This window comes from Eutrema salsugineum, unplaced genomic scaffold (assembly GCF_000478725.1).
Source record: "Eutrema salsugineum unplaced genomic scaffold, Eutsalg1_0 scaffold_6, whole genome shotgun sequence".
In the NCBI taxonomy this organism is placed as follows: Eukaryota; Viridiplantae; Streptophyta; class Magnoliopsida; order Brassicales; family Brassicaceae; genus Eutrema; species Eutrema salsugineum.
Genome location: NW_006256547.1, coordinates 4417300 through 4437855, shown reverse-complemented (window position 1 = coordinate 4437855; position 20556 = coordinate 4417300). Strand labels below are relative to the sequence as shown.

The following is a 20556-nucleotide window of genomic DNA, read 5'->3' as shown; positions in this document are numbered from 1 at the left end:
TATTTTTTGTTTTTTTTTCTTTATTTTTAATGTCTTTGTCTTCGTATTGTCTAAAATTTCTCTTCATTAGCTTCGTATTCTTCATTCTCTTATTTTTTTTGTTTCATTTTTCTCTGGTTCTTGACTTCTACTTTCTCTTTTTTTTTTCTTTCATTTTTTCTTCATCTTATTATTTTGATATTGTTTCGTATTCATCTGCGTCTTTTTTTGTATTTTGATATTTCTAAATTCTCCTATCTTTTAATTTTTTCATCAGTTTTTATCTTTTTTTTTAATTATCGTCATTTTTCTAACTTTTTCAGTTTAGATAATATATCATTTTTAATAATACATATATTTTTAATCTAATTATTATTATATTTTCTTTAAGTATTAATATCTAACTATCACTTATCTTTTTATTTACACTAAAAAATTTTTATTTTATTTAATTTGTATTAAATCTAGTAATAATAAATATAAATATACATGTATTAAATGCTTAATTTAAATATGTTTTAATGTTAAAATTTAAGAGTTTGCTGAGGTGGACACCCTAGATAGAGAGAAAACTCTTTTATTATGTAATTGATTATGATATGAGTTAACATGTTTAATTCAAAAGGATGGATATTTAGTGAGAAACTGTAAAATCAATTTATATAAGATTTCTCAAATGCATCACCCAATTTGAGAAACATATTCTGAAAAAATAGTTTGTATTGGTCCCGGATATGAAAACGACTCTACGTTCAATAGATAATAAGTTTATATCTTATATAAGCTCGACGCATACATTACTAAGTTACTAACATCGTATCTAAAAGGGATTTTATGAAGTATGAATCCAGTCTTCCCAAATATACAAAAGACGTCACCCTATATCGGAGAACCTAATTTGGTTATTACACTTTGATTTTGTATATACAATTGATTTATTTTTCGTTAAAGACAAATGTTTTCACAATACGGCACACATCATTATTAAAGTTGCACATGAACATCCTTACATGTATATGATTGGATAGGAGTAAAATCAAAGAAAGGAATGGTGATAAGATATGCATCGTGGGCTTGATACGATATCCAAAATTAAAAAGAGGAAAAGAAAAGCTTCATGCGTCAGAAAGATTATTGTCAACCAAATAATCAATTTACTTTTTGGCTTTTTCTCCTAATGTTTTTGACGGTTTCGAGAACCTTAGTGGATTTGATCTATGTACTCTATATATGTTAGTATAATATTCGAAAAAGAACACTAGTTGGAAATTTTTTAAGAGGTGGAGTTGGCCAATCTAGTGTGATGATGATAGTGGTTTTGTAGGTGTGAAAATTGACGAAAATGAATCGGCCATGCCTACTTGACCTAACGCGTAGAAGACGAACATACAATGACAGAGAAAACGACAATAATACATAAAATATTGCATTGGACAATACAGAAGCTGAACGTTAAGACCAGAAACTACACAAGCAGAAAACATATGAAAAAAACTAATCTCTCAAGTCGTAGTTAACGTATGTCAGTGTTTCACAAATTCACATAGATTTATTTACTAATGAATGAACAAAACTGAAACTACTAACGAACAAAAGGTAAGGATGAGTTTTTCTTTTTGTACAACACAGTCTTGTGAAGAAACAAACAGTTCATTACATGACAAGAAGCAGAGAGAATCTTTGCCAGGTCAACTCTGTCTCACTTTGGGTCCACCTTTTCTTAATTCTAGTTTAACTCTCTTTTCTTAATGGGCAAACTATTAATTAATCTCCTGCAATTTATTTGCGAGTATTGGAGGTATGTCTCTTAACATCATAACATCATAATATGTAACTCTTTTTCTCAGAGAATTCAATTCCTATTTGATTTTCCAAAAATTTAGTAATATTGAGTACATAGTTTATAGAGTAAAGAATGTTTCTATTTTCAAGATAAGACAAGAAACAGACAACAGTGCATGTTCAGTCAACATTCCAGTTACACGTGTTACGATGAAGACAGAGACGTGCAACACGTGTCACGATCTTAACCGTCATATTTCCAAGTTGCATGCTCGAGATTCTGAAGAATACAAAGCTGGAACGTGGACCACATTGACGACCAATTCCTAATTTTATTTCAATTTTATTTTTGTTCCCAGTTTTATTTTAATTATGTAATCATTATCATGTCCTCTTAATAGAAGAAAATTATGGGTAAAAGAGAACAAATAAATAAATTGGATATATTTTCATCCTATTATTCACAATAATACTACATATATGATCATGATGAGCAGATGCAATATTACATCATTAACTCCTCCTCCATAAACATTTCTAAATAACAAGCAATATTTACCAATTTACGGGGAAAAAGGACTTATTTTGTTAAATAAATAAAAAAATACTTAATTACATTTTAAACGAAACAAAAGTAGACGCAAAGTAGGTCCAGCAGTGGGACCTACCACGAAATCTTTGACAGAGGACTCTGTTTTTCTCTCCTTCCACTGTGACTGTGACGACTATCTCTGAACACCCAACTCCACTCCACTCTCTCTTCTCTCACCTCTATGCTTTTTTTCTCTAAGCATTGTTTCAACTTAAGCCATTTTCTTTTTCTTTATTCGAAATCAAATTGGCAAAGTATAGAAGAAAGATTTGTGTTATAATGGGGTTGAGGGAATTTTATTAGTTAAAGAACCTCCTCCTCTGAGACAGAGAAAGCTAGTCATAACCTTGTAACTCTTTCTTCTTCCTTTTTTGGGCTGAATCTTACTTCTTTCTTTCTTAGAGTTTGATAAGATATATCTTCTTTAAAACCCTTAACTTCTGGGAGTTTTCATGTTCATAAGCTGGAGTTTCAATGTTTGAGCGAGGTCATGATGATAGCCTTTTTCTTTTCCAATGGGTTTTAGGGTTTAAGTGAGTTTTTATATTCGTATGAGGTAATATATTTGATAGAAGTTTATAGCTTAAACGTAATCATGTCCAATCGACTGGATTCCCGCTGATTTTGAATTTGAGATTTCATTTTTTTTGTTTTCAATTGTTTGGCAGGTTGATCTGAGTTTGTGATTCCCCCTAAATTTAGTCTCTCTCTCTCTCTCTCAAGAGATTTGGAATTGAGAGGAAACTAGGTTTTCGTTTTGTTACCTTGTGCGGAAGAAAAATGGAAGAAGTTGAAGCTGCAAACAAAGCAGCCGTGGAAAGCTGTCATGGAGTCTTGAATCTCTTATCACAACAAACCAATGATCCCAAAGCCATAATGGTTGAAACAAGAGAAGCCGTTTCCAAGTTCAAGAGAGTCGCCTCTCTTTTGACTAGAGGGTCCGGTCAAAGGAAGATTAGGAAACTCAACAACAACTTCAAGTTGTTTAGGTCTCCTTTGTTTCCTCCACACATCTTCTTGGAAAGTCCCATTTGCAGTAATAATGCTATAAGTGGTTTCATTCCAATTCTAGCACCAAAGCCTCTTCAGATGATACCACCTGCTGCTGCTGCTGCTGCTAGTTATAGTGAAATTGACCCAAAACAGAAACTGGGTCATCCTCCAATGATGATGCTTAACCAGAAAATTTGTGTTGACAAGTCGTATCTGGAGCTAAAGCCACCGGCTTTTCGAGCTATTGATCCAAAACCATATCAGTTTCTCCATAACCAGCCGCAAGCAGTGTACTCTAGGAGCAATAGTGGTTTAAATCTGAAGTTTGATGGGTCTGTTGGTGGTAGTTGCTGTTCCCCAAGTATGTCGAATGGATCAAGATCGTTTATTTCTTCTCTTAGTATGGATGGTAGTGTGACGGATTACGATAGAAACTCGTTTCATTTGATCGGATTGCCTCAGGGATCCGATCATATATCGCAGCAGTCCAGGAGGACTAGCTGTTCTGGTAGTTTCAAGTGTGGAAGTAGAAGCAAATGTCATTGTTCCAAGAAAAGGTTTGTCATTTGGTCATTTTCTTGTTTTTGAGAAAAGTGTTTTGTTTTGTTTGATTCTCTTGTTTATAAAAATGTTTTGTTATTTGTTTGGTCTTTACAGGAAAATGAGGGTGAAACGATCGATTAAAGTACCAGCAATCAGTAACAAGATTGCGGATATACCTCCTGATGAATATTCATGGAGGAAATATGGACAAAAGCCAATAAAGGGTTCTCCTCATCCTAGGTAAATTATATTACATGTTTAGCCATTGAGACTAGTTCATATGCTTGGTTTATATAAACTTGCTAATTTTTGATGTTACAGAGGATACTATAAATGCAGCAGCGTGCGAGGTTGTCCAGCAAGGAAGCATGTGGAACGATGTGTAGATGAAACTTCTATGCTTATTGTGACTTATGAAGGCGAGCATAACCATTCAAGAATACTCTCTTCCCAATCAGCTCAAACTTGATTAACCAAGTCAGTTCTGTAGCTGCGATCTGCAATTGTATATTCCACTTGTCATGAGGCTACTTACTTGGGATTACTCGTGGACTCGGATTTTCTTGCATCACAAATTGGCTTCAGCCTTATCTACATATAGATTTAGTATCTCAGAATGTTTTTTGTTTGCATCAGATGTTGATTTAGTAGGTTTGGCTTTTTGAGCAAATGTAAACTGCTGTCTCTGCTATGATTTGGTTCCTCTGTTCTCTCTAATTGCGAACTTACTCTTTCACGGCTCTTTAAATGGAGCTAATAAAAATAAAACCAGAAATGAAATAACCTATCTTTGAATTTCTAAATGAAATTACAACATCAAATAAGCCAACAACACAAATCACAAAATTTTGTCATTACCATTTTCTACTCTCTTGAGGCTAATTGCAACTAACGACACTAAGTCCGTACAAATCAACGACTGGTATAATTGATGCAATCTTTAGCTCCACGATTCCTCAACACTTAAAATATACAACTTTTAGATTTAAAGGTTACGTAAAATTAAAACCGAAATCAAGTAGAGACAGACGTAAAAAAGAAAATAACAAACAAACAATCAGTAATCCGCTCGAGGGGAACGGTTTTTAAATCCAACAAATACCGGAAGTTAACCAGAAATCATGAGTTTGCTTTGGTTTTCTCCGGTACAATCAAATTAGGCTATGAAAACTCCTTCCTCCATGGAAGCTTCTTGAGAGCACTCGTTCACAGTCACAGGCTTCAATCCTATTCTGCCGACGCTGTGTCGGTTCTGTGCAGAGTTTGACTTCGGATTCTCTTCACCGGAAGAGCTAACCGCATCGCTACAACTCTTTCTCCGAGACATATTGAGTTTCGGCGACTTAGGACGCGTCAAAGGAAACTACAAAAGAGCATTTCATAAGTTTTCTTGTCACACAAGAAAGAGGTGAGATCATCTTGAATCGTAACAAAGATGAGAGATTTTCTTGAAACAACTAAATACCTTTTTAAGCTCTGGTTTCACGGGTGGTCCTTGGTAATAGAAGTTAGGAACGGGATTAGCCTTAAACTTGAGATTTTTTCTAAGCTGTTTTAGTGCTGCTTCTTGTTCTTCCTGCAGAATTTGTGTTCACCATTTAGATTTTTCAGAAGCAAAGGGACATTTACATTTTTCTTGATTTAGTTACTAAAAAAGGGGTCTTGCCTTTTGCCTTTTTTCAAGCTCGTTCCTTTCAGCTTCCAGTGCTTGGTGTTTCTCTTCAAGCTTTTGGTAATACTAAACCCACAAAAAGACAAAATTAATTAACAGAACCAGAATAAAACATACTGTAGATTGTCTATTTGATTATGACTTCTGAATTTTATGTAAACGCTATTATACTGTAGTTAATTACCTCCTTGCGTTTCTCAGCGCGCTGAGCACTCCTAAACCGTGGAGCGGTTCCATGAGTTACTCTAGACTTACCATTCCTCAGTGATGTTGCAACGCTAGAGTAGAATATAGTCAAGAATCACAAACAAAGTAAAGACACTAATGATCACCAATAACTAGACTTTTAGTGGTTTTTGTTAGATAGTAATTAGCTATTCTCATAGACACTAGATAAAAGGATACGAAGAAGCAAGAGAATAGTCATCTTCTTCATCCAAATGCTTCTTGTTCTCAGGTTGCAACGACTTCTTCACATCATTCTGATATAACAAGAAAACCAAAAGAGTCAAAACCACTGTTAATATCTTAAATCAATTACCATCTCCTTCTTCACAGAATTATACAATAATTTGTGATTACATTAGGAGATTTATGATTCTGAGAGAGAGAATCTTCCTCTGTGCATTCCTTGACCTCATAATCCTCCTCTGCAGCTATCTTGGGAGCCACGTGAACCCTTCCATTGGATGCATCTGTGTTCACCAACTCAACAACTTCTTTTCCCATTCCAACTTCTGACATATTTCACCCCAAGAAAAGCAAGATTTTAAAATTAAATTATGCATTTTAAGTAAAACCAATTTCGTTTAATCAAAATGCCAATTAAGGTTTTCAATTTTTGACTTTATTCTTTCATCTCTCTGATTGAATTTGCAACATCCTACAAGCTTTGTTCATAACTATAAAAGGGTTGAGCAGAGATTGGTTTGATGTTAATCTGAATTCGGAGCTGAAAAGAAAACACCAGCAATATCACAAATTTTTATTGGTCGATGCAGAGGGCAAAAGTCACATAGAAAACAGACATTGAACAATGGACTTTCAAAACGAAAAACTAGGAAGAAAATCAAAGTTGTTTACAAATGTGGAAATGGAATCACATTTTCCTCGATAAACAGGGGAGAACAAAAAAATTGAAACAAAGAACTGTGAGATAATATTCTTACAGCTTGTCTGATTGAACAAATGTTCTTGAGAACCCCAGTCTTCGTCGCTACTCGTTCCGATCTGTCGTGAGCTTTACCAGACAAGAGAAAAAATAAAAAAAGATTTTTCTTTTACCGTCTCTCTCTCTCTATCTTTCTTTCTCTCTTTCTCTCAAGAAAAGAAAGATTGCTTCTAATTTTTGGCGGTGACTGTTTTGGAACTGTGAATAATTTGTTAAGCTGGTGGATATTTATCGGCTCTGATTTGTTTTTATTTAATTATTAGTTTTTGACTGTTTTCTCATTTATTTCTTCTAACAGCTTTTTCTATATTTAGTAATTTCTTTTTTTTTCTCGCAGTTGTCATCATCTTGTCAATTAAATATTCTGTCGAAAAGAATATTTATCCAGCCATATATAAAGTCGTTGTCCGTCTATACCTTGAACATTAGAAATCTATTTGATTAAATAATTATATATACTCACGTTTTTTCTTATATAAACTGAAATTAAATATCAAGAAAAATTTGGATTGCATCATTTTATCTTCGACGACTACAAAGCACAAAATCTCTCGGTTATACATTAATTTATAGGTGTCGACAAATTTGAAGAGAAAAATTGTCGCGTAAAATAAAACATCCTCGGATAACACGTGAATCGTCTTTTGCTTTTTTTCGCGCTTTTAAACTCGCGTCGTCAATGTTGACGATGTTAGTTAACGCCGACACGAGATTAAACACTGTCCGAGCCAACTCTTCTGATTTTCCGAATCTATCTATGGGTCCTCTTGTCTCTTTACCTTTTATAACTTTCTACATTTTCTTGGGAACATTTGTTTTGAATGCCTTGAATAGTGGTTGATATGAGAGGTTTAATTGATGGAACACAAGAAAGATATCCATGCATTATCCCTCGTAACGACTATAACAATAATAAATCCGTCGACAAAACATCTGTACTGTACACAATATCTACTATATGCAGATGGATGTGTCCCAAAAATCATTGCTGTTTTATAAAATTGTGTTATTTTTGTAAAAACATGAACGTCTATAGAAAAAAATAGCAAATGTTGAGGTTTATCAAAACAAACATTTGGTAAGTCGTAATATAAAATTTTAAGTTATTCTTCAAAACAGAACTAAATTTTAATATTTGTAGACCATTTTTATGAGATTATATCTAGTAGTGCTGTATATGATTAGTGTGATATATCATATAGAAGTATGTAATTACAAAAGCATATTAATAGGTTTGAAAAGTCTTAACACTTTATTTCTTATGGTCAAAGTTCAAAGAGGGGAAAAGTGAGAGTATCCATTTTGGGAAAAGGCATTAGCTTTCTTTAAAACTTTACAGCTTTTCTAATCTCTTGGGTTATGGGATGACCATAAATGAGAATGCCCATTAATTATGTTTATAAATTAGATTCAAACACGCACATCGACGGCACACGTATGCTCACACGTATCGTGTGGGTGTATACAATCTATATGGATTCATTTCAGTGTAGGACCAGTGACCACAGGACCACAATAGCCATTTAGCACCAAGAATTTAGGCTTTGTTATATAGTTAGTGTATGAGTTTTAGTGTTGATAGTTAAATCCATAAATTGGTGTTGGATGTTAGATGATATTTTCAAATGTAAAATTTAGATCCAACATCTTGAAACTACAAATTAGGTTGTTTATGATATTCAATCGCAAAATAGCAATTTACAAACTATTATCCCCTTAAATTTGAATTACCTTATTTTGTGCTAGTTGATTTCGTATCCGGTCCTTTTTTTGTCAAATAAACCAAAATATATATTGTTCCAACCATTTTCTAAACTTTGACCCCATAATACCAGGTGGATTGTCAGAGATAAGAAAGGGATAATAGTTTTGTAGATACCGATCACTTCATATGTTTCACTTTCTACTATAATCTAGATTTTCTATCGAAGGTGACGACGTGCATGGGCCAAGAATCATGTTAATATTACGAAGATGAGAGCAATAATTGAGATTTTCTTATCGGGCTCTTAAATAAATTAGATAGGCCCGGCCCAGATTGTTTTGAATAAAATAATTGAGATTTTTTTTTTAATTCATGAGTCCGCAAAGTGTATAGATCGTGTGAATTGCGAAGAAGCGAATAATGAAAGCAAATGGGAATGATCCGTTTTTCTCTCTTTTAATACTCGGTCAACGAACCAACCGGTGACAAACACGCGTCACTTTCTCATTAGTTTTCTTGCCGATTCCTCGAACCGCTATTTAAATGCTTATTAACTCCCAAACAACAAAAACAGAGACCTTTTCCCGCTATTCGAGAGAGAAGAAAGAAAGTTTCGAAGATCGCAAATTGAGATAAATAATGGCGATGGAAGTAGCCACTCCGATTCATGCGCCGGTGACTTCTCCGGCGAGCAACATCCTCTTGTCAGCAACAACCGTCGTGGAAACTCAGAAGAAGAACAGGATTCAAGTTTCTAACACCAAGAAACCCTTGTTTTTCTACGTTAATCTCGCCAAGGTTCAGCATAATAATTGTTAATCATCATTAGTCAATCGTTTAAAATCAACTGCAATTGTAGATTGATTATGATTTCAATTTATCTGATGCAGAGGTATATTCAACAGCACAACGAGGTCGAGCTCTCTGCACTTGGAATGGGTAGATTTATTTTCACAGTCATTCAATTTCAACTCTTTTTTTTTTATATATATGTGTGTTTAAAATACTTTAGATAAATAGAAGTTGATTAAATGTGTAATTGCAGCGATCACAACAGTGGTTACGATCTCAGAAATCTTGAAGAACAATGGACTTGCAACCGAGAAGAGTAAATGTTCTTTATCGTCATTGACATTGTTTCCTTCTTTTCTTTCTCTCTTTTTTTTCCTGAAAATTTTATTTGTGTGAAACAAACAAACAAGCAGAAGTTCTGACATCGACAGTGGGAATGAAAGACGAGAACAAAGGGAGAATAGTTCAGAAGGCCAAGGCGAGTTCTTCTTTTTTTGAAACTGTTCAAAATGCTAACCTAAGATCTTATTTTTGTATTTTCGATTTTCTCATTTTGCATTTGACATGTACAGATTGAGATTGTATTGGGGAAATCAGATAAATTTGATTCTCTGATTACTCCGGTGACCAACGATATTGCGCCGGAGGATGAGGAGGCTAAAACGGAGGAAAAACCAACTCTACAAGCAAAAACCGATGCTGAAGGCAAGGAATAACCAGAGAGTAAATCTCTCCCTTAAAAGGAAAACATATAAATATATATATATATATATATATATATATATATATATATATATATGAACCACACAACGAGCAAACTCTACTGTGCGACACATAAGACAGAATGTTTAATTACTGACTATAAAAATAGTGGAATGGAATTATGGAAAGACAATGAAATGTTGTTGTGTTTGATTATTCTTTTTTTTTTTTGGTTCTCTCCTTGTTGGACAATATGACAATGTTTACAAATTTTCATCACGAGAATTTTGAGCAAGGCATAGGTGATAGAAGCCCAAGATCAATCATCCAAGGGCCCAATTTTAGTCGTTGAATCTATTACTTTTTTTTTTGTTTGGGGCAACAGTCGTTGAATCTATTACTAATAAACAAAATATCCTCGTGGGCACAAAATCTAGTTATTATAAACGTTTGTCGAGGACAAGAGCGCATTCTTGTGATATAACATGGTCTTGTTAAATTCTTAATGTAAGCTTCATCAAGATCCAAAATTCCTGAGTTTTCTAAATCAGATATATAAGTTTAACTAGACTGTATATATAACATGTACCTTACTTCACATGGTTCGATTCTAAAGGATTGTTGTAGAACCATATGCAGTATCTATTTAGATTTGGTATCTTCCCCATGGTCTGTCCATTTGGCGATCAGATGACGTTTGTTTGCGTGTAGCTGGATTCGACGACAAAAATACATGATCGATCAAATAATTTCCATCACCGTTTCTTTATATTAATCAATTTAATTAGCAGATAAATCACTACAAAAACGAAACAAACATTTGTAACGACATATAATCAGTAGTCGTTGCTGACGATAGTAACAGTTATTTACAGACGAACAAGGTCTATCCTCATTTGTTAAGGAATTAGTTCAGTGGGTAGTAGCAACATGTAGCATATTGCTGCTGATTATGTTTGGTTTACGTATTTTGTCCAATGTTTAATTTCAGCTGTAGAGCTCTTTGTTTCAACATGTATCATACGTGATTTAACATGATACCAACACAAACAGTGACACTAACATAAACCACTAGGTTACAGTCTTAGTCCTTTGTCTTTAACTATGCGTTATATGTGGTCAAGAAACTAAAAATATATTCATATTTATAAAAAAAATTCAACTTGTAAAATTTCATCTTAGAGAATCTAACAAATGCAGTTCTACAAGTAGTTTATTAGGAAACCTTGTATGGAAAATGGGTTTTAAGTCTCCGTATTGAGAAAATGATTTAAATGTTCTTATTGATTAGTAAGTATTAATGTATTATTGATCTCATAGTAATTTGAAAAAATGAAAGGAAAAAAAACGGCACGAAGTTAGAAGGGGGAACAGATGGATAGAGTGATGGGTCATTTAACGTCTTTGAATTTCATTAAAATGGAAATGAAGATGTGACGTTACATTGGAAGAGGGAAAAAAGCTTCACCCAAACTAACATGGCATGTGAAATTATGTCCTTCTCTCTTCTTTTTCTTTTTTAATCCTTCTTTTTCACCGAATTCATTCACATGCTCCCTATGATCAAGATAAGCGTTATCTAATCATTCTCAATCATTCTTATGAACAAATAGACATGATGATCAACATGCTGAATATATATATATATATGTATGTATATATATGTATATATACTGTATATATATCTTTAACGATCTAATAGCTGAATAGTATCTTCACAAAAGATCGATTTTAAACTGTTAGCAACTTCATGATAAGAATAAATGATTTGATCTAATGATAGAAAAAGTTTATTAATTAATTTCATATCAAGAACGATAAAATAAAATCTGAACTATATGTTCATAAAATATATATTAGATCGATTTATTAAGAGAAAGATCGATGGATATAAATTGTTCATAACTTCATGATAACATATATAGATTTTATTAAATGATACAAACAGTTATTAACTTTCACATTAAGAACTAGTACAAAATAAAATTTAAAAGTATTAGATCGAGTAGAAATAGATTTGATATCATTAATGTCGACAATGATTACCAAACATTGATTAGAAATTTTATCATAGCTATTCGAAATGGAGTGGCTGAAGAAAGTGATGAGACAAATAAAAAATTTAACAGCCAAGGGGAAAAAATGTAGAGGTGTGAAAGAGGAGAGGAATGGGTTGAAAAGTAGGGTATGTTTCCTTGTAGAGGTCCTAACGTTATTTTGATTTCACTCGCTAATCATTAATGCCTTCATACCCACCCACATGTTCCCTCTTCATGTAATTCCAATCAATTTGGTTGGACAAAACACAAACACAAACACAAAGCAATATCAATGGTAACTACTATTCTTAAATCATTGTTTCTTAAGACTCATTCACTTTCTTTTCTCTTTTATCATTACTATTACCAATATTGCTTTTTCCTAACCTTCACATCATGTCTAGGCAAGCATGGTTCAAGTTCCATATTTGTATTTTTGAAGTTATCGACCTCAGTTTTTACTCGCCACAAGCACCAACAAAATTTCGAAATATTGTGTCGATATTGAAAAGTTAAAACACTTTACTAGTAAATCCAGAATAACATGCATTACTATTTGGGAGGTCAACGACTAACATGCTTATTTTATGAAAATTGTACTACAATGAAATAAATACATATATGGGGGGTATGCTTTAGACAAAAGAGGGGTGAAAATGAGAGCGAGGGTCTTCCTAACCAGCCATCGTTGATTCATTTGTATAGGACTTTTTTTTTTTTTTTTACATTAAAACCCATTTCATTAAGTTACCAAAAAACACTTCCCTCTAAGGAGAGCCAGGCAGGAGCCAAGGGACTTACATGGGAAAAAACAAAACCCTTGTGTTCTAGCCTTCTTTGCGAGGAAGTCGATCTGCACGGCCTGTTATAAACCTCCTTTTAGGACATTTTCAACTTCTTTCATTTTGCGACCAAAAGACACTTGCGAATATATATGTATCCAATTGAAAATCACTTCTAAACAAAGTGGTTTCATGGTGTCATATTTTAGAACCATTCAAAATTTCAGTGAATAAATTAATTATAGCTACACTCAATTTGGAAAGATTAGTCAGATAAAATTTGGATCATCTATTTTTTATGTTATCGAGAAATTGTAAAAAATAACAGTAAAAGAAATATAAAATTCAAAGAGAAAATTGATAATGGTGTACCTAAAATATATAGTAAGAAAATCCTAATGAAAGAATAAATAATTTTATATTGCATATTGAAATTTTAATCAATATTCTATTTAAAAGTACGTGTGGTCGATTATATCATATAATATTAGTATTATAAAGAAATATATATATATATATATATATATATATATTTCACAATAACGTTTATTTTGTAGTCCAAAGACATCGCATGCAAGAATTTGAAGTTGGGAGTAGTGCCATTGGATAAGTTTCGTTTATAATTCTTTTATATTGTTATTTTGTTATATTTCTTAGGAATCTTATTCTAAACATCAACTTTAAAAGAGGAGTCTTGTCGCTAAAAAAACAAGGAAAAAGAGGAGTCTTGTCAACCATCTTATTGCAAATTTTGAGAGATGGATTGGACATGACTTTCAGAGATCATGTGAGCTTTTGGGACCCAATTCCATAATTATTGACTCTCCTCCATTTCCCACATTGATAAAATTTCTTGTATTTCAAAACTTTTAACAAATAGCACTCCGATTCTTTCTGTCACAGGAATTCGAATATCGTGACAGAGTCACCAAGTTTTCTTTATTTTGTCATAAACGGTGACACCGGTCAAACACTATATATTAGTTGGCACATCCGAAGAATTTGAGTTTGATTGATAATGGTTAAGTTTTATGGTTTTTTAACCTTAAACTAATTAATAGAACAATTAGATATGGTAAGAGATACGGATAAATGAAAATCCTTTTAATCAAAGTTGAATTATAATATCCTTTTAAGTATTCAACTAGGTTGTAATAAGCTAGCGTTCATTCGTTTGCATATTTTTCCAAAGCGTTTATGGAGTATGAGGCCCCAGACTTATAAATAACAAGTGACGTCAAAAAACAACTAGCAGTTATACGGTGTTTCTGTTTCGTATTGTGCATCAAATATATATCTAAAGTTAGCTTCTCATACCTCCACATTCCTTATATTTTTTTCCTATTTTTTTCCTTCTAAAAGTTAGCTTCTAGAACTATAGTTAAAAATAGCTTACCAGTTTCGAATATTTTTTTTATAAAAAATGTTTGGTTACGAATACTAATGTTATAAATTCTTTAAAGAACTGAGAGCTTCTCTTATATACAGTAATTCGTCATGTTTTTGTAATCAAACTAAAAGTTTGTCAACCATATATGCTTAAAGTAGAAATTGTTGGTAGGTGGAAACCCAAATACTACTACTTTTTTTCATTAAAATTATTCGAGATAATATAGTATTCAACATAGAGCATGTTTGCATATTTTCCTTGTCAGATGTAGAATCTAACATTTGGTGAAGAGATATAAAATACTATAATACATTTATTTACTATAATACATTTCTATATGAAAATAAATAAAATTTAGGTGGAATTGTTTTTGTTTTTATTAGAAAGTGAAACCCAATAGTACTGTCACTTGCCATTAAGCATTTCTCATTAGTTATTTATAAACCGACAATTAACAAACTTGCCAAATTTTAGGCGAGAAAAGACATAAAATATACGTGGACATCACATGTTTGACACATCGGAGGTATGTTGTTATGGTCGTTTGCATGTAAAATGTGTCTTTCTCATTTATTTTCCAAGCTCGCTTTAAAGTTTTTTTTTTCTTGTTCAAAGCTCGCTTTAGAGTTTAAACTATTATAATAATCTAAGGATATCATTTACTTTTGATAGAAAGGTTTATTCAACCATCGTCCTCTGGTGCTATATGGCAGAAGAAATCTATTTTTATTGAGTAAAATATATTCGATACAACACATTTTTGGTATAAATTATGTTAAATATTTTTCACTATGTAATGTATTATGAAAAGGTGTTGAAGAAACCAGTTTCAGACATCTCTTACTCTTTTCAGAAACAAAAAAGAAACACATCAGAATTCAGAATCATTATTTTTTAAAATAGCGTACAGGAGAAAAAAAAGTATGATTTCTTTTTAAAAATAGAGAGAGTAGAAAATAAGAGCGCGTGAAGGAAGAGCGCGCGAGGGAGATAGCGAACCAGCTCGAATCTCAAAATGACGTCATAAATCTGCATAACTGACAGGAAGTGTTATTTGGATAGAAGCGGTCGTCTTAAAAAAAAAAAAAGAGACGCACAAATTCTTCTTCAACGTGATTCAAACTTACACATACAACATTTCATTTATTGTTAGTGAGAAATTTTCGTAATTTATGTACCTAACCACAAAACATCCCAGCTCATTTTCTACAAGTCTCATTTTTTATATTTATATGTACTCGTCTCTTGTTGAATAATCTCCCAATATCTTTGTTATTTATTGTTCAAGTAAAGCACAAAAAAAAAAGTAAAGCAAAATAAGTTGCAACACTTTTTTCATGGGAGAAGATTCCACATCAACCTCAAATTACTTTCTAAAAATTATAGATGTTAGTTGGCTAAAAAAAAACTTATAGCGGTTATGTAAAATTCAAGGGTGGCTTTAGAAATAATGCCTTGAAGAAAATCAAAATTTGAGATTAGCCTGACATGATTTGATGAGCCACATGAATACTATAAACTAAATATATTAATTGTTTTTAAGATGATCGAGAAATCTATAATATTAGAATGGTTGAGTTGCATGATATTTTAATAGTTGGTTTTAGATATTGTACCCAAATAAATCGATCATTTGTTAGCGTTTTGAAATCAGATCATAATCTTCATAATTTCAATTCACAGTAAACAACTTTTTGTTTGGCCTCATGTGAAAAGATGAACAATGTCGTTAACTTTGTTATTACTGTTTTTGGTTTGATTTTAGTATATAGCAGCGTGTATATACTATTGCTTTAGTTACTGTGTCGTAGGCTATATAAATCGGGAAAATAAAACACGTCATTTATCCTTGAAGATTAATTAGCAGCATCTATTCATAATAATATAGTTTTGGCTTTTGGGTACCAATATTTAAACAAACAAACCTTAAAAGTAGAGCCTCCGTGGTTCATATATGCAGAAGGAATATCTCGGATCCATTGTTGGTATCAACGAATAAGGTGTTAATTTATAATTAATTACATCTACTAGAGGGCTTAACGTGGAATTAGTATAACCACGTAAAGTTAATATAGTTGTTAAATCTTTCCTTTTAAAATTACCGACCATCGAAACGTACTTCAAGAACTCGAACAAAAAATAATTCGAGGGACTTAATAATTCTTTTACCAAAGCATATAAATAAACTAGAGAGATACTTTTGTGGTCAAGCGTCATCAATATTAAACATTACAAAGTTTCAAATCAAGGGCAACTGGTATCGGCAGTGTTTTGGTGGTCAAGAGAACTCGTGTGAATGGTCGAGACAAGTGCTCAAGTTGTTTCTTCATTTATGAACGTCTTCAAGTTTCTTCAAAAGTAGTTTGAACTTCAACTAAATTGTTTCAGTTACAAAATTGAATAAACCCATTTTTATTTAGCAGTTATCTGTAAAATTTAAATAGAATAGATTTGACTATCATAAAAAATAGTAGCTTTTAAACCCTTTAGCTAAAAAAGGTAAATTTACAAAAAATAATTTACATACGCATTCATCTCATAGCAATTAAAGAAAAAAATTCATAAGACTTGTTTTTTTTTTAAATCTCTTAGCATATCATTAATTTATATTAACGATTACACTAACAATAAAAGTATGATATCGTAAGGAAACTAGAAGATATATATAACTAATATTTTTGGCATTGAAAAGTTAAAATATTGCCAAAATATATTTTAATATGCCTTAATGCCAAAAATAAAAACCGTATTTCGAAAAGATTTCAATATTATATTGCATAGACATGCAAAAAAAAAAACCGTATGAAAATAAATTTACGAAAGAGTAAATAAGATAAGAAATTCTACGAGAATATAAGAAATTCGCTATTTTGGGTTCAAACTTCAAAGTAATAAATAATCCAATGATACATATACATAAGCATGTAAAGATCTCACGTCTCTATAATAAGCATGACTCGTCACGTGACCTCCTCTTCTTCGCAGGGACAGAGATAGGATGAGACAGAAAGAAAACAACAAAACCAAACCCCAAAACCCAAGAAAAGAGAAAAAGACTCTCTCTCTATCTCTCTATCTCTCTATCTCTATTTAAGAGACTTCACTGTCTCTCTCAGTCTTTTAACGCAAAACAACTTTTTGTGGAGGAGAGAAAGCGAGATAACACACACACAGAGATACACATCTTCAATAGTTAAGAGTTTTCTATATACAGAAGAAGCGAGAGAGAGAAGTGAGACAGATACAAAAGTTAATATCTCCCCCTCTCTCTCTCTCTTGGTGACTTCTCTTTTCCTTTGGGTCTAGTGGTGGGGGTTCTCTCTTTCTGTAACACATATATATAAATAAAAATAAATAAGAATAATCAGGTTTTATATAAAATTGCAAAAGAAATGCAGCAGCACCTGATGCAGATGCAGCCCATGATGGCTGGTTACTACCCCAGCAATGTCACCTCTGATCATATCCAGCAGGTTTTCTTCTTCTTCTTCTTCTTCTTCTTCTACTTCTTCTTCTTCTATTATATTATCTCTTTTTCATTATATGTTTCTTTGAATTTTAAAAATAACAAGAGTGTAAAAACTCGCTTGTAGTTACCCGAGAGACCCTTTTCTTTTCCTCTCACAACATATTTAAATGAGATTTTGATTATTGGGTTCTTTATGTTCTTGTTTCCATCTATTATTCATAGATAAATTCGTTTTAGCATATCTGTGTATTAGTGTCTGATAAACTGGTTGGTAGAGGTTTGGTCTTTTGTATTGGATTCTTGTCCAGAAGATTTAGTGTATCATTTGACATCTTTTTTTTTTCTTTTGGGGCCCGTTTCGACAGAAATCCTTTTTATAAACCGGACAAGCTTGAGATATACTCACTAAATTTAAGATTTATGAGGTCTTTCTGCGAAAGAATATGTCCTTGAAACCGTTAAAGATATTCTCTCTAATGAAAACCAATTTTAGGGTCCAGCTGTTTTGAGTTCTTGAGACATGTAATGAAAAATAATGTGTCAAAACAGACAAATCTTGGGAACTGAAGGTTGTTCACGTTTCTCGCTTCTCTCTTTGTCTTGGTTTTCGGGTTCTCTGGAAGTTTCATTGATGGCAAAAACCACAAAGCCATTTATGTGAAATGTGGTGGTCCTGTTTAGATTGTTATCATTAGATCTATGTGTATTTGCAGTCCAAGTGTTTCTTTTTTTGCTTACATGACCAGATATACTTTGTGGTCCGAAACGACATCTGGTCCTAACCTCACTTTTGTGGTCCTTCAAAATCTTTTCGAAAGAAAATCTTTCATACACTTTTGTGATGTTTCAACGTTTTTGTCTTTTGATAAGTCGGAATCTAATTTACTGGGGTCTCCTCCAGTTCTCTCTGTCTTCATTCCAATAAAAAAAGATCAGATTTTATAACAGATTTTTTTATTTACCATTACTGATTTATGAAGATGATGATATTATTAATCTGTAGTACTTGGACGAGAACAAATCGTTGATTCTGAAGATAGTTGAGTCTCAAAATTCAGGAAAGCTCAGCGAGTGTGCCGAGTAAGAGCAAACATATCTTCTTGATTCACTTGTGTTCCGTTAAATGATAGGAAATGATCAAAATGGTAAAAATCTAAATGTTACAGGAACCAGGCAAGGCTTCAACGAAACCTAATGTACTTGGCTGCAATTGCTGATTCTCAGCCTCAACCTCCAAGTGTGCACAGCCAGGTAAATAGTTAAATCAGAAAAAGTATTCAAATTTTTGTTGTATGAAATGGACAAACTCATTGGTATTGTTGGCAGTATGGATCTGCTGGTGGTGGGCTGATTCAAGGAGAAGGAGGGTCACACTATTTGCAGCAGCAACAAGCAACTCAACAACAGCAGATGACTCAGCAGTCTCTAATGGCGGCTCGATCCTCAATGTTGTATGCTCAGCAGCAGCAACAACAGCCTTATGCGACGCTTCAGCATCAGCAACTTCACCATAGCCAGCTGGGGATGAGCTCGAGCAGCGGAGGAGGAAGCAGCGGACTCCATATCCTTCAGGGAGAAGCTGCTGGTGGGTTTCATGAATTTGGCCGTGGGAAGCCGGAAATGGGGAGTGGTGAAGGCAGAGGAGGAAGCTCAGGGGATGGTGGAGAAACCCTTTACTTGAAGTCATCAGATGATGGGAATTGAAAGAGTGTGGCACAAGGAATCTGAATGATGAAGCAGCAGCAGATGAAGTATTAGTAATAGTAGGAGTCTGAAGTTAGTGTATTTTGGTTTAGTTGCTTGTTGAAGAAGCAAAGAACTCTTATTTACTTTTTTGTGTTTTTTATTTTCTCTATGTTTGTTCCCTAAAAAAAGTGAACTCTTTCGTGGTAGTGTACCATGTAAATCTGCTCGCTCCAAGTTGTGTCGTAATCTTAGTATGTTATTTCTCAAAAAAAAAAAAAAAAAAAAACCTTAGTCAAGTCTTTTGCTTTAAAGAGGAGTTATGGAGATCACTAGTTGCTTACCTGATTGGAATTAGATATTGGTTCGGTTATTGGGTTGGAGTTAAACCAATTTTAACCAGAGTCCTTGTTGACTAAATCTCTGATTTAGAAAAATGAGGGATGCAAAATTTGTTTTATATATCATGTAATCTCAATAGAAATCTGAATTCAAAAATGATTAAGAGAAAATAACGACAGTTAAATCAGACTCATTGTTCTAATAATTAAGATCATCAGAATCAATCTCACAGTGGATTTTTAGATGATTGTCCATAAACATAAGTAAAGGGACGATGTTGCTTTACGAGATCTGACTCATGTGCTTAGATAAGTCGATGATAAGATTTCCGGCAGATCCATACCATCGCTGCTTGCTCATCAGTCATCACAGGCTTCTCAGCAATTTCTAAGGCTCAGAAATCATGTCCCAAGAAACAAAAACCATTTCGCAAATCGATCACAAAATGTATGCGACTTCTACTGTATGTTCAAATTATCAAATATATAAATATAGACTAAAAAGTCAACCAGTTTTAATCAATTATTATGCAGTCACATTACAGTTTTCTTTAATATTTTTGATAAATAATATTTCCTTTGTGTGCAATTAATTATGCACTTAATATGTTTTTTTTTAATTGCAAGAGAAGTCAAGCCGCCAATTTTTCCTTTTTCTTTTTACAAAAGGTACATTTTATCCCATTTGTTTTGTTCAAAATGATATAACACTCGTGGTGGAAACTACGTAAATGCGTTTTTGAATCTGAATTTTTTTTGGTCGACGAATACTATGTAAAACAAAATTTATGTTAATCGATAAACACACGAGATAAGTGAATAAACTTACTTACCATTTTACCGTCTCTCGTTTTTGTAAAGGAGTGTAATTTGGCTATTTACTGCAAAATATGATATTAAAGATCATAAATTCTCCGATTA

The 20556-nt window shown here is 32.8% G+C and overlaps 4 protein-coding genes across 5 annotated transcripts; 3 read left to right on the top strand and 1 right to left on the bottom strand.

Moving 5' to 3' along the window:
• Positions 1–2506: 2506 nt before the first annotated feature.
• On the top strand, positions 2507–4646 carry LOC18011529 (probable WRKY transcription factor 74). Of its 2 annotated transcripts, XM_006394964.2 has the most exons (4): positions 2507–2909; positions 3022–3903; positions 4004–4129; positions 4211–4358. In XM_006394964.2, the coding sequence occupies exons 2-4, from the start codon at positions 3134–3136 to the stop codon at positions 4356–4358; spliced, it is 1044 nt and encodes a 347-aa protein (XP_006395026.1). In that variant the 5' UTR covers positions 2507–2909; positions 3022–3133. The 2 variants fall into 2 exon arrangements, with proteins under 2 accessions (XP_006395026.1, XP_024007112.1); XM_024151344.1 differs by lacking the exon at positions 2507–2909 and having other exon boundaries at positions 3134–3903; positions 4211–4646.
• A 165-nt stretch (positions 4647–4811) lies between these two features.
• On the bottom strand, positions 4812–6877 carry LOC18012258 (protein WAVE-DAMPENED 2). Its single transcript, XM_024151650.1, has 7 exons — positions 6731–6877; positions 6144–6298; positions 5967–6043; positions 5746–5839; positions 5556–5627; positions 5355–5465; positions 4812–5252 (listed from the first exon to the last, which is right to left on the bottom strand). Exons 2-7 carry the CDS (start codon positions 6288–6290, stop codon positions 5046–5048), a joined length of 708 nt encoding a protein of 235 aa, XP_024007418.1. The 5' UTR covers positions 6291–6298; positions 6731–6877; the 3' UTR covers positions 4812–5045.
• A 2162-nt stretch (positions 6878–9039) lies between these two features.
• Positions 9040–9958, top strand: LOC18012257 (uncharacterized protein At2g34160). The gene is made up of 5 exons (XM_006394962.2): positions 9040–9235; positions 9328–9376; positions 9483–9545; positions 9643–9707; positions 9802–9958. Exons 1-5 carry the CDS (start codon positions 9077–9079, stop codon positions 9943–9945), a joined length of 480 nt encoding a protein of 159 aa, XP_006395024.1. The 5' UTR covers positions 9040–9076; the 3' UTR covers positions 9946–9958.
• Positions 9959–17270: 7312 nt separating this feature from the next.
• On the top strand, positions 17271–19525 carry LOC18012843 (GRF1-interacting factor 1). The gene is made up of 4 exons (XM_006394961.2): positions 17271–17615; positions 18615–18691; positions 18778–18862; positions 18938–19525. The coding sequence occupies exons 1-4, from the start codon at positions 17535–17537 to the stop codon at positions 19313–19315; spliced, it is 621 nt and encodes a 206-aa protein (XP_006395023.1). The 5' UTR covers positions 17271–17534; the 3' UTR covers positions 19316–19525.
• Positions 19526–20556: the final 1031 nt, after the last annotated feature.

Coding starts and splice junctions, on each gene's coding strand:
- LOC18011529 (XM_024151344.1), top strand. CDS start 3,134: ATGGAAGAAGTTGAAGCTGCAAACAAAGCAGCCGTGGAAAGCTGTCAT. Junction 3,904..4,003: donor TGTCATTGTTCCAAGAAAAG/GTTTGTCATTTG, acceptor TGGTCTTTACAG/GAAAATGAGGGTGAAACGAT. Junction 4,130..4,210: donor AAGGGTTCTCCTCATCCTAG/GTAAATTATATT, acceptor TTGATGTTACAG/AGGATACTATAAATGCAGCA.
- LOC18012257 (XM_006394962.2), top strand. CDS start 9,077: ATGGCGATGGAAGTAGCCACTCCGATTCATGCGCCGGTGACTTCTCCG. Junction 9,546..9,642: donor TGGACTTGCAACCGAGAAGA/GTAAATGTTCTT, acceptor ACAAACAAGCAG/AAGTTCTGACATCGACAGTG. Junction 9,708..9,801: donor GAATAGTTCAGAAGGCCAAG/GCGAGTTCTTCT, acceptor TGACATGTACAG/ATTGAGATTGTATTGGGGAA.
- LOC18012258 (XM_024151650.1), bottom strand. CDS start 6,290: ATGGGAAAAGAAGTTGTTGAGTTGGTGAACACAGATGCATCCAATGGA. Junction 6,044..6,143: donor AGAATCATAAATCTCCTAAT/GTAATCACAAAT, acceptor TTGTTATATCAG/AATGATGTGAAGAAGTCGTT. Junction 5,840..5,966: donor GACTATTCTCTTGCTTCTTC/GTATCCTTTTAT, acceptor ATTCTACTCTAG/CGTTGCAACATCACTGAGGA.
- LOC18012843 (XM_006394961.2), top strand. CDS start 17,535: ATGCAGCAGCACCTGATGCAGATGCAGCCCATGATGGCTGGTTACTAC. Junction 17,616..18,614: donor CCTCTGATCATATCCAGCAG/GTTTTCTTCTTC, acceptor ATTAATCTGTAG/TACTTGGACGAGAACAAATC. Junction 18,692..18,777: donor AAGCTCAGCGAGTGTGCCGA/GTAAGAGCAAAC, acceptor TAAATGTTACAG/GAACCAGGCAAGGCTTCAAC.